The sequence below is a fragment of the Chrysemys picta genome, chromosome 2 (assembly GCF_011386835.1).
Source record: "Chrysemys picta bellii isolate R12L10 chromosome 2, ASM1138683v2, whole genome shotgun sequence".
Lineage (NCBI taxonomy): Eukaryota > Metazoa > Chordata > Testudines > Emydidae > Chrysemys > Chrysemys picta.
In genome coordinates, this window is record NC_088792.1 from 18,500,129 (window position 1) to 18,515,142 (window position 15,014).

Sequence of the window (15,014 nt, forward strand, 5' to 3'; positions counted from 1 at the left end):
TAAAAAAATTGACTATTCCTGCCCTAACCCCTCAGTGTCTGTCAACCTCCTTGAGATACTTGAGAAGTGGTGCTGTAGAAACTCAACATATTACTATACATAAATAGTTAATGTTGTTCACTACAATTTCAAAGATTTAATAACACATCATTTAAAACAACCCAAACTTTCAAAACTATGGAAATCATAAACCATGATTACATAAATAACTCTGGTCCCAACCTTAACACCAAATTCATACACACATACAAATAAAAACAATGCACATTAATATGCATCCTAACAACTCTGCTCATGAAACAAAACAGTTACAAAACCACCAACATACACAACAATCTTCTTATTCGTCTACTACACAAGTTCCACTCATAATTGAGAATCAAAAGCTTAGATCCTTCAGTCTTATCCATGCAATGGATGCACAAAGTTTGGCCTTCCACCCATACAAGAATTCCATGCTTGCCAGGCAGCAGTCCTGGCTTCCCCCATGTTGCTCTGCAACTCCTACATTTTTTAAATATATATTTATAAGTTACACATTTTAAAAAAAATTAATGTTACAATGTAAATGTTCAAAATTAACATTTACAAATGTAAAAAAGCCCAAGTAAAGCAGAGGAAATTAGGGGTCTGAATGATACATCAAGTGGAGGGCAGGGGATGAGCCAAAGAAACATAGCTAAGCTACAAAGAGAAAATTTAGAATTGCATTATGGCTCTTCTGAAACTGACACGGATATCATTAAATGCTGGCTTACCCTGATGCAGACTGCAGTCAAACTAATGAAAAAGATTCTTAAATAATTATTTTCTGGCAAACATTCTGTGCTTGTGTGTCTGAAAAACTATCTGCATATGTGAAATCTTGGACTTTTGAAAACCTATTGCTGCGAACATGGGCCAAAATAAGTAATAATTCAAATAATTTTAAATTAAGCAGCATGCATAAACATTTTTAATCAAACACTTTTCGAAGTCTCTGGAAAAGATCTTTTCAGACCCTATTTTAAGCATACCCATTACAAAGTAAATAAATAAAAATCTGTTACTCCAATCAAAAGTTAGATAAATGTTGAAAACATGGTTTAGAAGGAAAGTCTGGACACAGCTTACCTATGGAGTCACAACTATCACCACCATAACCAATCCTCACTGCAGGATTTAGCTACTAAATCTTTACTATGAAGTGGCGAGAGAAACGCTTTTGTAGTAATTACAGTATGGGCAGATTAACAAAGTTCTACTGTATAAAACTACTTCTCAAAAGTCTTACTGCACCTACACAGTATTATTCTTACAACTTTTCATGGATATCCAACTGTTAATACAAGCTCAACAAGACCAAAACTGAGTTCTTGATCTTTATCACCAACCTTTTCCCCTTTTATGGACAACACCACCACCATCACATGGATGTCATCCTTAACTAAGACCCCTTTCCAGACCCATACATAAAGGTCATGTTTTGCCGCTTTCTTCTGCGCAATCTCAACAAGATCCAGCCTTTCCTCTCCTTCCACATAGCTAAAACTCTTTTCCAGGCCTTCATCATTTTGTTTCTCAGCTATCACAACCTCCTCCTCCTCTCTTGCCTTGACAAATACAATCTTGCCACCTCTTAAATCCATACCAAAGGCCACTGCAAAAATCATTTTCCTGACTCACTGCTTTGAACACATCAGCCTTCTCTTTCCATCCTTCCATGGGCACCCTCTTTTCCACCACATCAAGCACAAACAACTTGCCTTCACTTTAAGGCCCTTCATGGATATTCTGACTCTACCTATCATCTATCTAAATCCTGCCATTACTCCTGCAATAGTACCTTTAATTGTCCGTTTCTCAAATTTTCAGACAAATGCCATCATATTCTATCTGATGTCACCCCAAATGCATGGAAGAAGATCTCTGTAAAAATACTTGAGGTCACTACATTACTCCCTTTAAATCTCTCTTTAAAATCCACTTTATACCTTGATGTCTACAAAACACTTGACAATGGCTAGGCACCACTGCTTATTCCGCTGTTCATAACTGCCTCATTGTTCTCATATGCTCTCATCACCCCAATCTCCTTATCCTATCCACCTCCTGTCTTGTCTTAAATTTAGATTGTAAAGTCATTTGGGTGAGTACCATCTTTGTGTTATATGTCTAGACAGTGTCTAACACAATGGGGTCATGGCCTCTAGGTGCAACCATAATTACAGCAGAGCAAGAGCTCTATAGTTACCGTTAAGAACAGCTTTCTGTTTAAATCTCAACTCTTCTAAGTCCTCTAAAATCTGTACAGTGAATCAGATTGCCCTGAAATTTGGTGTACCTCATAAAAGAATAAGGTTTTGTTAGTGATCCAAATGGTGAGGTCCAGGATGTAATCATGTTGCCAGCAAGCAGAGTGGAAAGCTGATTGCTATTTGGATCAAAGTCCAGTTGCAGACCTTCCCCAGACATCCTGTCCGAAAGGTCTTTACTATCAGCTTCATAACCCCATATAATGTGGTGCTGTTAAAATCACCAATGTATAGGGCTGGGATTAATGCTCTTGGCTTCAGTCATTTTGAATTAGGGGCTTTATACACGTTGTGCAGCTCCCCTACCCTGGTGGCAGTTGTGTAGGTGGCTTCTTTTTCAGTTGGGGGAAAAACATCAAAATCCATGATGGTGTTCTTCACGTATATGGCCAGGCCATATTTCAGATAGTGGTGGCTAGTCGTGAGGTTGTAACCATGGATGCAGTAGCAGCTGGCCTGCTGATCTTTAGAGACATGGGTTTCTTGAAGTGTCAGGACACCAGTGTTATGCCAGATGCTCACACTTCGTCCGGGAAAGATCCTCAGTGTTAAGTTGGAGTTATCCTTGTTATCCAGTGTTATCCTTGTTCCAGAACCTACCTGGTGTGTTACCTGGCCCTGAAGAGGACTATTATGGTAGCTTGAGTTGTTGCTCTGAAGACTGGGAGGTCGTTAATCGATGTTCGGTCACAAGGTCACAGATTTGTATATGCAGATGACCTGGCCCTGGCAATGCAAACAGCCACCTTCAGCGACATCAAGTCCACCTTGAACAGGACCTAAGCACCATGGAGGAATATTTATGGAAATGGAGGCTCAAGCCAAATCCCCACAAAACAAGAGTCACTGCATTCCATCTTGATAACAGAAATGCTAAGTGCACCCTGAAAGTGACCTTCTGTGGCAACACTGCGTGACATGACCTTACTCCGACCTATCTCAGAGTGAAGCTGGATCACACGCTAACCTTCCATGACAATCTGAAGAAGGCAGTTGCCAAGATAAAGACAATGGTCAACCTGGTCCAGAAACTGGCAAGCACAAGCTGGGAATCATCAGCGTTACAGATGTCAGTGATGGCCCTTGTGTACTCTGTTGCGGAGTACTGTGCCGGCCTGGTGTAGGCCAGAAGTAGCCATACTCAACTTGGTGTCCAACTGAACACTGCAATGCAGTTCATCACTGGAACCCTCAAGTTGACCCTAACACTTTGGCTGCCAGCGCTGTCGCACATTGCTCCCCCATCCATTCGCCGCAATTCCACAATCCTTTGGGAATTCCAGAGATTCGTGGAAAATGAACAGCTTCCCAACCACCAGGACCATAACAACGTCCCTCACCACTGCTTGAAGTCAAATAAGCCGTTTTGGACCTACACATTTAACTTTCAACAATGCAACTTCAATCCTGATGAAGCTTGGTAAGCAGAATGGAGTTCACAAGAAGTCACAAATAAACACTTTGTATAAGAACCAATGCAGAAGATCCCTGGCTTCGATCTCCCACAAAGCTCATGGGCAACCCTAAACCGTCTCAATGCAAATCATGGCAGATGCGGATGCTTGCTGCACAAATGGAAAATTAAAGACTCTCCAGTGTGCAACTGTAGTCACCCAGAACAGACCATAGAACATATAAACACTCAATGCCCAATTCACAAATACAAAGAAGGCACCACAGCTATACACTCTGCTACTCCAGATGCAATTATCTGGCTTAACCATCTAAATATAAAATTATAGTTGTTGCTCTACATTTACTTCAGCCATATAAAGAAGTAGTGATCCAAATTTGACCAGAGGGTCCCAAGATACAGCCCCCAGGGGGAAAAAAGACTTTCCTTAAAGTTGACAGATTCTGTCAACTTTTTTTTTTTTTTTGCTCACAAACAGAAATCAAATTAAGGCTCAGAATCAGATCATTTCACCAGGACCTAAATCACTCGAGGGTTGGTTCAGCCCTTTGGGTGAAATCAAATTAAAACATTATTTCAAAAATATTTTGCTTCTCCAATTCTGGGAATGAATTGATTATACCGAGCATATGCAGGCAGAGGAGTTAACAGGACTGTTTGCCTTCAAATTTTCACACCAATAGCTCAAGAGGATAAGCAGTAGTCCTTCAAACCTGACGGAGCCAGTGTCAGTTTGAGTCCAACCATGGGCAGGAACTTGGAGAAGGTTGGAGGGCATATTTGCTAAAATCTGTCCCTGAGGCCTGCACTGATGGGAGGGGGATAAATGGGGATGGGTGGTAGGGCAAGTGAGAAGGGCTGGGGAGCTGAAGTGAGAGAAGGGGGCGGGGCACATGGGGATGAGTGGCAGGGGGCTGTGGGAGAATAGGGGAAGGGGCACCTTTTGTGGCAGAATCTGGGGTAGTGTCTCCTTACTGCCCTCATGTGATGTAAGTAGGAATCTGGGGAAGCCATACCCACCCCATGGGACACTTAGAACAGGCATGGTCAGACCATGCACTAAGAACACACTAAGACTATGGCTACACTACAGAGCTTACAACTCTCCTGTCGGCTTAAGTTACCCAAGCCCCCACGAGCACCAGTAGTTATGTCGGCGGGAAAAGCTGTCCCGCCAACATAGCGCTGTCCACACTGGCGCTTGAGTCGGTGTAACTTACGTTGCTCGGGGGTGGCTTATTCACACCCCTGAGCGACAATTTATACTGACGTAAGCTGTAGTGTGTACATGGCCTGAGACTGGTGTGAGGAGCTAAGAATGGATATGCTTGCTACATAATAGAGGCTGGCCAGCACTGGGGAGGGAGAAAGGGAACATTTGGCACAAAATCTCTCTCTGTCAAATTGTTGGATTGGGGAGTTATTTTGTTGTTGTGTGTTTGTGGGTTGTTGTTTTTTAAATGTAATCTGCACACAAATTATTTTTGAAAATTAAATAAATTACACTTCTGAATGCTCACTGGGAGGGGAAGGGTGAGTAGGGTATGCGAGCAGGGGGTAACGGGGAAGAGAGGGTTGGGTCTGAGGTGAGGGATGGGGGTATTATGGGGAGGGGGATAAATGGGAATAGGTGGCAGGAGAGGAAAGAGGAATTGAGGGGGCTCAGGTAAAATGGAGAGGTAGGGATTAGGGGGAAAAGGAGAAAACAAGGGGGGAGGACATGAGCGGTAGCAGAGAAAGTGGGGTGTTATGGGGGAGGAGGGCATGTCAGCTCTGAGTTCTCCCTTTCCATGTGTCCTGGGATCTCAGGAAGCCCTACCTCTCTGTGGGGGTCTGGTCCCCTCTCCCTGCCCACAGTATGTTCTGGGATCTGGGAGACTCTGCTCTTGGGGTGTGTCTCAGCCTCTCTCCCTGCCCCTCCATGTGGGCTGAGATCTGGGGTGGGGGAATGAAGGTAAAGTAAATGTATACATCTGAAATCCAGAAAACGAATAGCTGGGATCTGGGGTGGAGGGGCTGGCCAGAGTGTATGGGGGAGGGACCCAGTTTGGAGGAGGGGTAGACTGGGTGGACCTGGGGCACAGCTAGGGAAGCCTGGCTGAAGCAGGGTTTGGAGTCCCAGCAAAAGGTGGGTAGTAGGAGTGAGGACCTGCTCAGGTTGCAGGTTGGGCTACATAACCAAAGTAACACCTGGCCCTTCAGTAAGCTGATGCCTGTGACATGCTACTCAGTAGCATAGGGCAGGAGACAAGAGGAGCAACTTCTTACATATCAATAGTTTCTACAATGCCAACTAATGGTTTAGTGGGATGTGGAGGAGAGGGAAGAGGGAGCTGGAAATGCAGGGGTAGGCTACATGTTGCAAGGAACGGTGGGGCAGGGTGTGGGGATGGAGAGAGACACACACCAGTCTTCTCTCACACACTTAAAGTTACTAACAATCATGTCATAAATCTGTCACAGTTTTCGGACATAGAAATCTCATCCTTGGTCTCTCATCAGCCCTGTTACCAAATGCACATTGCAAACATTTCAAAGCAGGGCCATTATCCCCATTCCACTATAACAAAATGTAGAGGACAGGGGAGGAGTACTGAGTAATCACACAGCAACTGTGTTGCCTAGTGGAAAGACCACTGGACTTGGATTCCTAGCTCTGCCACTGGCCTGCCAGGTGACCTTGGGCAAGTCACCTCATCTTTCTGTGCCTCCATTTTCCATCTGTAAAGTGGGGATAATGATGTAAAGTTTTCTGAGATCTACTCATGACAAGCACTATATAAAAGCTAGGTCTTTAGATTATTACCTAGCCACAGTAGCTTATCAACTGCAAACCCAGGTGATTTAAATGACCACTAACTCCTATCAACATTTCTCTTCCTGTTTAAAAAAGTATGAAGTTAAATGACAAAAAAAACTTCATTAACACAGAGAAGGTTGTCCAGTTATTGCTTGTGCCCTGAACATCAAGTTCAGCAAAACTCAAACATCTGAAAACCAGGAAATACAGAGATAAGGTAAACAAACGCCCACACAACCTTAACTCATCCTCTTTGAGCAATGCTCCAATATGCCCATACTCACACTCTGCCTTTTCACTGTAATGAACAAGCATTACCTGCACTTGCCCTACACTCAAACACTGAGCCTACTCACCTGACAGAATACCACACTTATGAAATTAAACACACAGGATACCACTTAAACCTATACTTTCTCGTATCCATCATTAAATCCGCAGACTGCTCTCATGTCCCACCTCATTACTGACACTAGCCATGGCAAGAAGACCCAGTGCCCTGCTACTGATTATAACCTACACAATTCCGTATTGAAATGATGCAGATCGGCTCCTCAAGGTGCACATACATCTCCTTCCTTCGATCGCACACATGGGGGGACTTAGACCCGGATCTCTCATATCATAAATGCAACTCTTCCATGCTACTCCAATTTATTCCTCCACCATTCAATACAGCTAAACCTAACAACATGAATGCAGCTGGAATGCATGCAGATAATTTCCAGTGGCAACTGCCAACATCGGGGGGGCGGAGTCAAGGTTAAATGGGCATTTATCTTAATTCTGTATTCCCTGATTTTCAGAAGTTTGGTTTCACTGAACTTGATGTTCTGGAAAAGGGTACAGGCTGTCACCAGGCAACCTTAACAGTTCATCAATGAAGTTTTTTGCCACTTACACAGATAATAATAAATAACTATTCACCTAAGATATAGTCCCCAGGAAATATTATTCACGTAACTATACATTCAATTCTGCCACATCCTCAGATGACATCATCAGAAAAGCTATTCTGACATACTTCTCTACAGGCAGAAACTCTCAAGGTACTGAAAACTGATGAGTCCATCCTTCACAGTGTATACCAATTCCTTCTTCATCACCTACAAGCAACTTCCTATGTTTCTTATGCAGAACATGGCACAACGCCTAGGTGCACTATGAGGATTTTTAGCCTTTTTATGACACATCAGGTTGTGCTGCTGCCAGAGGCAGGATGCCAGTTTAGATAGAACTGTGTAAATCTCTACTAGTATGGCAATTTCTGTGCTCCCATAAAAATAAAGGGCCTACATTTGTGAAGAGTTGAGGGTTCTGAGCATCTCACGGGAGCAAACCCTATACAGGAAAAAGAAAAACTGTCTTAACTCAATCATCCATTTGAAACCATGGTCAACAAGGAGGTGAAATAATACTAATTGAGTATTTTTCAAATATTGTTCTTTAAAGGCAGTGCCTTTAACTCATAAATCCTTTTACTTTGGCTATGCTGTTTTAATGTAGTGCTCTTATTTAGATCATTACTTAGACTGAATATCCAATGGAACATTTTCCATAATGGGATAAAGTGGTTGAACAATCTGATTGGCTAACAGTGACTTAGACATGTGATTATGGTACAGAACGTGCTCAGACATATGCTCTATTATCTGATTTACAAGAGACATATTAATCCAACTGGAAAGCATGGGAGAGAAGAGGAAGACATTGCTTAGCAATCATACAAAAAATGGAAACTTTATTTTCATTCAATGTTTGTTTTTCATCTGCATAGCTAATTTTAACATTGAAAGATATTAGACTGGTTTAAACATTGAAACAGTATAATTTAAAAGAAACTGCTCTTTCCAGAAGCACTGGTGATTAAAAACAGTCCAGTCTTCATCTGATCAGTGATGCACTGGGGCAAAACTATTACCAACACCAAAATCCTATTTTTAGAAATGTTGATTCCTTGTGTTACTGTAACACTTTTGGCCACAATCAGGAAAACTTTCCATACTCACACTGAAGTCCTCTTGCAAGGATCAGTTTGCAGCATCAAGTCACATACTGGTAATATTAAAATATTAAATTATAAAAATAGTAATAGTAAAATTGTGGAGGAAAAACAAAACGAACTGTCTGTTTACTTTTTGTATTTCACTCACACAATTCATGTGAATTACATAAAGCTAATGAAAAACAGTTTCACTTTTGTCTCTAGCTAGTTTCATCTTCTGGCTCTCATGCACTGGTACACATTTTATATATATTTATATTTTTGTAAGATTTAGAAAATGTTTTTTTAAATAAAAAATCATCTTGATTTCACCTTAAAACTGACTGGCAGTCTCCCTTTAACACTAGAAATATAATTGAGAAAGAAATTACACTTAGACTTCACTTTTCACAAAGTATACAGATGATCTTAAACTGGCATGGAAGAAATTAGCTTTTCCACAAATTGTGGTATTTTAAAAATGATTTAATTAAATTAGTTCATTTTTTAATATTCTGTAGCTACATAGACATAAAGGCACAAGTAGGCAGCATTCAGGGTTTCATTATAAAACTATTTTTGTAAAAGTAACTCAAGTGCTTCATATGTAACTAGATGTTATATGTACAAATAAAACTGGAAGTAGTATTCAAATATAAGGGTAAAGCAGATGAATCAGTACTGAATGCAAGGACTGAAGTCTTTAAATCATGATTTGAGAACATAAGAATGGCCATACTGAGTCAGACCAAAGGTCCATCTAGCCCAATATCCTGTCTTCCAACAGTGGCCAATGCCAGGTGCCCCAGAGGGAATGAACAGAACAGGCAATCATCAAGTGATCCATTCCCTTGATGACTTCAGTAACTCTGGCAGAGGTTACGGGTCTGTGACAGGAGTCAGTGGGTGGGTGAGGTTCTGTGGCCTGCCATGTGAAGGAGGTCAGACTAGATTATCATGATGGTCCCTTCTGGTCTACAACTGAGCTGCACACAAACAACAATAGCAAGAACAACAAGGAGTCCGGTGGAAGCTTATGCCCAAATAAATCTGTTAGTCTTTAAGGTGCCACCAGACTCCTTGTTGTTTTTGTTGATACAGACTAACACGGCTACACCTGATACTTAACAATAGCAAGGACTGCTAACCACTTTAAACTTCCACTATGGGAAAAATCCATGTTATTTTAACAAAACGCAAAGATTTAAGAGAGATGGGGTCATGAATTAAATGCTACTAGAAGACATAGCCACACTAAAACCAGACAGTCAATGTTAGAAAGCCTCTAAAGTAAACTGTGAGCAACAGAAAACAAAACCCCAAAAACGAATCCGACTTTTATCTAAAAAAAATGTATTTACTTATTACAAATAACACAGAAGATCAATACAACTGAATGATCACACAAAAATATTTTCCTCTATGCGTTCAGTTTATTTTATACACTTAACAGCATTTTGTATATAGTCAGTTTCACAGTTTCCCATATACAGTGAGTTTCCACTGTTGTTTGTGTAAGGTCTTTCATTATAAAGATACAAAAACTGACTGGGAGATTCAGGGCAAGATTTAGTAAACTAGTTTTAACAAAACATTTTTGTTTTAAATTGACTAGATGTCAAGTTGACCGTGACCCTTAAAAAATAAAACACTAAAACCTTAAGCCTGCAACATGGTCCACAGCCTATAGTTCATTACATTTAGAACATAAACATAATTAAAAATAGTAGCAAACAGGTTTATTCTACTTTTATCCTAGGAGGGGCTCTCATTAACAACCAAAACTGAGTGCAGTTGGTGCATAAGTAGCACTCTCTGTGACTATGGGAATGAGGCCTTTTGGACTCCTGCTTCACAATAGAGAGACAGAAATTGGTCCAGACAAAGATATTACTTCACCCACCTTGTCTCTCTAGTACACCTCACACACATTAGTATTATGAAAAATATAAGTAAAACATGCCATATTTATTTGCTATAGGTCATCTGTGATGCTCCTAACTGGTGAATCAGTTTTTGGTGCACTATGCATGTAATACATATGTAAATATAAAAACTGTTGTATGTCCATTAACACATTAATTTGTGTGTGTGCTAACAACATTCAACGTCTGAACCACATTCTCACTAGTTATTAAAGGTAAGTATTTTGTAATATTCCATGAAACTGTATTATGTACAGCACACTGTCCTCGTGAAAATGAGCACAAAGTTATGAGGTCCTCATTGACTCATACACTGTCCGAGTATCTGTTAGTGCACACAGCAGAACATGGACGTTAGATATAACGCATTCCTGACCCGCACACAAACGCGCCACAAAAGGGACTTTCCATTTAAAACCAAACATAGTCCACAGTCCACCTGCACCACATATGGACGCAGCAGATCACTCCAACGCGCTCCCTAGGTTTGGCTGAGATCCGCTGTTGATAGTTGACGCAGCTACAAGGGGCAGCCTGCCTTAGTTTGCTAAAAGTGTACGGTGCACATTCAGTTCCGCCTGAAGCGTGAGAACAGCAGGGACCAGAGAAGGAAGCAAACCGGCGACAGCAAACGACAACCCAAAACACGACAATCTTCCCAACCACCCTCCTGTTGTGCCTGCTACCTTACACCCTCCCCTAGCCGGGCCACCAGACCCCGTCTGAGGCTATTTGACAGCTCCAGGGAGAAAGCAGCTTCCACTTTCAAACACACTCCGGGGCTAGTTTGGCTGCAGGAAATTGCTGTCTAAACTTCTGCGTGTGTGTCTGCGTAGAGAGAGATGTTTTTAGGGTCATTCAATTTGGGCTAGATCAATCTTTTCTTTAAAATAAAACTCCAAAGCCAGAAGACACCAAGGGACAAGCTGAAACAGAGGGCAAGCGGGAGCCCTGGAGGAGGAGAGAGACCCAAGAAGGGCAGAGGGAAGGTGCAAAAGAAAGGGAAAGAGGAGAGGGGTCCAGGGGCAAGGCTGGGAAAAGGGGGAGAAAAAGGGGGGAGGAGGAAAGGAAGAGAGAAGGGAAAAGGAAGGAGAGAAGAAGGAGGCCAAAGGTGAAGAAGGAGAGAGCAGTGGGGGAGGAGGGGAGAGTGCAACGGGCAGAGGAGGAAAAGAAAGAAGAAAGAGGTGAGAAGAGACGGGACCCTCCCAAAATGGCATTGGGCAGAGGGGAGGGGGCGCTGAGGAGCGAGCCTCTGCTGACAGCTCTCCCTGCCCCCTGCCCCGCTGCCTCTCCCACACGCTCCGAACTTACTTCTTTCTGGCTCTCTGGAAAGGGGAAGCGCCATCTTTGCGAGGCCGGCCCCTAGGTCTTTTGTCTGTGGCTGCTGCTGGGGGGGGAGCTCCGGGCTCGGGGGGCTGCTGGGGCGGCGGCGGCTCCGCCACCCCCCCGACTAGACTCTTGTCCTCCGTTGACATCCTAGTCAGCAGGACGAGAGAGACACATGGATGAGGAGGAGGGTGGCGATGAGGATCCCGATGCTCCTCCTGCTCCCGATGCGCCTCTCCGCCTCACCTCCGCCTCCTCCACCTCCGCCTCGCATCGCTGGCCTCAGCCGCCGCCGACCAGCGCAGGTAGCAGGGGGAGCGGCATCGGGAGGGCCGGGGGGGGAAGGAGGGGGGGAAGGGGCTCACGCACAATAACCGCCCCGCGGAGCGGGCTCGCCAGGGGGCGGGGGGGAGACACTCGGGCACTCCCGCGGCGGGGCGCCTCGCTCAGAGGCCCCGGGAACAAGCGGCTGCTCCGGCTCCTGCGCTGCCCGGCTGCGGCGGCGGCCGCCGCTTCATTGTACGCGGCGCCCTCCCCCTGGCGGCGCCCCCGGGGCGGAGGCGGGGCGGGCGGCGGCAGGGGCCGAGGCAGAGAGGAAGTTTTGACAGCTCCAGCTGTTGTGTGTGCCGGGGGCAGAGTCCGGCCGGGCCCCGCTCCCTTCCCGGCCGGGCCGGGAGCAGGAAGTTTACTTGGGGAAAGGAGGACGGAGGGGAAGCCCGGGGCCTGCGGCTGGCGAGGGATCCCGGTGCGGCGGCGGCGGCTGCCCTGGTGTGTAACCCCCGTCAGTGCGACACATAGACACAGAGCCACTCACCCTCCTCCCCCCGCGGGCCCCACACTGCGCCTGCCCGGCCCGCCCGCCCAGCGACCGTCCCACAGCACAGACACCCCTGCGACGCGCTGCCGACGCTGACCTCACGGGCTCGCTGCCTCTGCCGGGCTGGCGGCGGCTGCGGGGAAAGTGCGGAGCCCAGGAGCTGGGACGGGGCTCCGAGCACGGAGCGGCGGCGGCGGCGCGGAGCGTGTGACACCCAGTGCGCTCATCCCCGCCGAGACTGCGGGCGGCTCCCAGGGAGCCGCACCAGGGGGAATCGGCGCTGTGTACACACAGACATGGCTAAGCAAACATGTGCCTGGATCCGGACACGGGGGCACATTCTGCTCTCGTTTGCACCCCTGCAAACCAGATTAAATCAACTGGAGTTAATCCACATTTACACCCGAGGAGTGGAGAGCAGAATGTAGCCCAAGGTGCGCGGAGCTGTCATTTCTCCTGACGGACTGCGTGTGTGATGTTTAATACACACATGTGCTCCTTACACATCGGTAGGGGAAATCCAGACACATCAGATAGACGCACTCAGAGTGTCTGTTTTCATACAAAAACTCAATGGCGATTATTCCTAGTGCACCGTGTGGTCCCGGGCATGTATGTGGCAGCTCTTCCCCGTGGAGTTAGGGTGTGTTTGCTCGCACAGCACGGCCCTTCGTGTTCAGGGCACCGTGGGCCAAAGCGTCTCTTTAGCATGTGCTCAGGCAGCGGTGCCGTAGGAGTGCCTGGGAGCTTAGCTGATATCACAGGAGCGAGCAGGGTTTGGCCCTCTGAGAAAGAGACAAAATCTGGGCAGCGTGGAAGGTTTCCAGCAACTCTGGCTGGAACAGCTGCCGCTGCTTTAGGGAGGCGGAGGGGGGTTGTGTTTGCGCTAATCTCACTCCTTGCTCCCCCCCGGGGCAGGGCCTAGCTGGCGGCCTCCCCGCCCGGATTCACTGGGGCTCAGCGCGGGGGTTAAGAATAAGACTCGTTATTACACGGGATTGAATGCGTCCCGCAGCCCGCTAGAGTCTGGCTCCGAGGAGATGCGCGGCCTGATGCCCTAACGTCCGGGAACAGGGCGAGGAAGTCGCCCTGGGGAGATGCCGTATTGGCGTTGGGGCTTGGTACCTGAGCAGGACGGGCCGGCTAGCTGCCTTATTTACCCCAGCGGCTGAGCGCTCATCTGGACTTTCATCCCGGATCCGCCCCAAACGCGCAGCCGGGCTCGGGGAAGGAGCTGAGCTAGGGAGACTGGGAGGAGGCCAGAGGCGCCTGCTTTGCTCTTGCCTCTGAGCCTCCCCACACCTCCCTCCCTGGAGAGTCAGTTTTGCAGTGTTTAAATCTGCTCCTCTTTGCCAGGAAGGACTTTGCTGAATGTGTTTCTGTTCTGGACATATTGACTGTCTCCCTCACTCAGTCTGACACAGCCCTCTCCCCTGTGCACTGCTCCTCAGCAATGCTTGCCAGAGTATTTCAGGACCCCAACCCTTCAGCTGACCACTTGAGGGACGGTCAGTCCCTCTCCTTTCACACTCACATTTACCTTCCTCCCACGCCAGCCTGGTGCTGTTTCACCTGTGTGAAAATCAATTATTCACATCACAAATGCTGAATCATGAAACCGATGTTATGTATGGTAAAGAAAATCCTACAGCGTTTGAGTCATTCATATATACATAGGTGACTCAGACATTTTGTGTGTACTCATTTAAAAACTTTGCTGAGGAGCCCAGAAATTTTGGTGCTCAAGGCTGCATAAGATCCCAAATAAATAATGTCAAATAAAACTTGTAAAGTCCTTCTTTATGTTGTGTTCCTTTTTTAGGTCTTTGCCTTACTTTTGGGCCCCAGTTGATTGAGAAGAATGGTCTTAATTATTACACTAGTGTATAGGCACAACAGGGGTATAGATAGTATTTTGAAATGTGTACATGCACTGGCTGGTGTGTTGTCTTTACCCATGACTTCCTGAGTTAGTCTGCCATTACACACAACCTGACCACTAACAAAGTGGGAGCAGATAAAGCTAGATCTTTCACCAGTGTCTGGGTAAAAGACCAGATGAAGAACAAAATGAAAAAACTTCTCTTCTTCCCCTTTCCCTAGCTAGCCACCTTCAGAAATATTGCACAAATAAAATATTAACTGTGTTTTTTACATCAAGATAGGTATCTCAATGTAAAATGCTAGTGGAGACAAGGCACACAGGCTACCTCAGTGAAGCTAGTTGAAGTCATCGCTATAATCTCCAAGTAGGGTTTACCTCAACTATCTACACACTGAGGTAAAACTCCCATTATTATAGTTTTTTGTTTGTGTTATGATAGCACTTAAGGGCCCCAGTCATAGACCAGGTCTTCATTGTGCAAGGCGCTATACAAACACTGAAAAAAAAGATGGTCCCCGCTCCAATGGGCTTACAATCCAAGTATCATGTCTCCACTGGGATTTTACATC

General features: G+C 45.5%; 1 protein-coding gene across 16 annotated transcripts in view; it reads right to left on the reverse strand.

Annotated features, from left to right (window-relative positions):
* The window catches only part of KMT2C (lysine methyltransferase 2C), a 332,762-nt gene extending 319,968 nt beyond the window's left edge, over nt 1-12,794 (reverse strand). For 10 of the 16 annotated variants that reach the window (XM_008162992.4, XM_008162991.4, XM_005297184.5 and 7 more), the window contains exon 1: nt 11,729-12,037. In XM_008162992.4, the coding sequence (XP_008161214.2) occupies nt 11,729-11,892 (164 nt within the window). In that variant the 5' untranslated portion in view covers nt 11,893-12,037. Of the gene's footprint in view, nt 1-11,728; nt 12,239-12,557; nt 12,579-12,657 lie in introns of those variants that run through there. The other 6 variants (XM_005297183.5, XM_065586755.1, XM_065586756.1 and 3 more) reach the window with 6 other exon arrangements.
* Nucleotides 12,795-15,014: the final 2,220 nt, after the last annotated feature.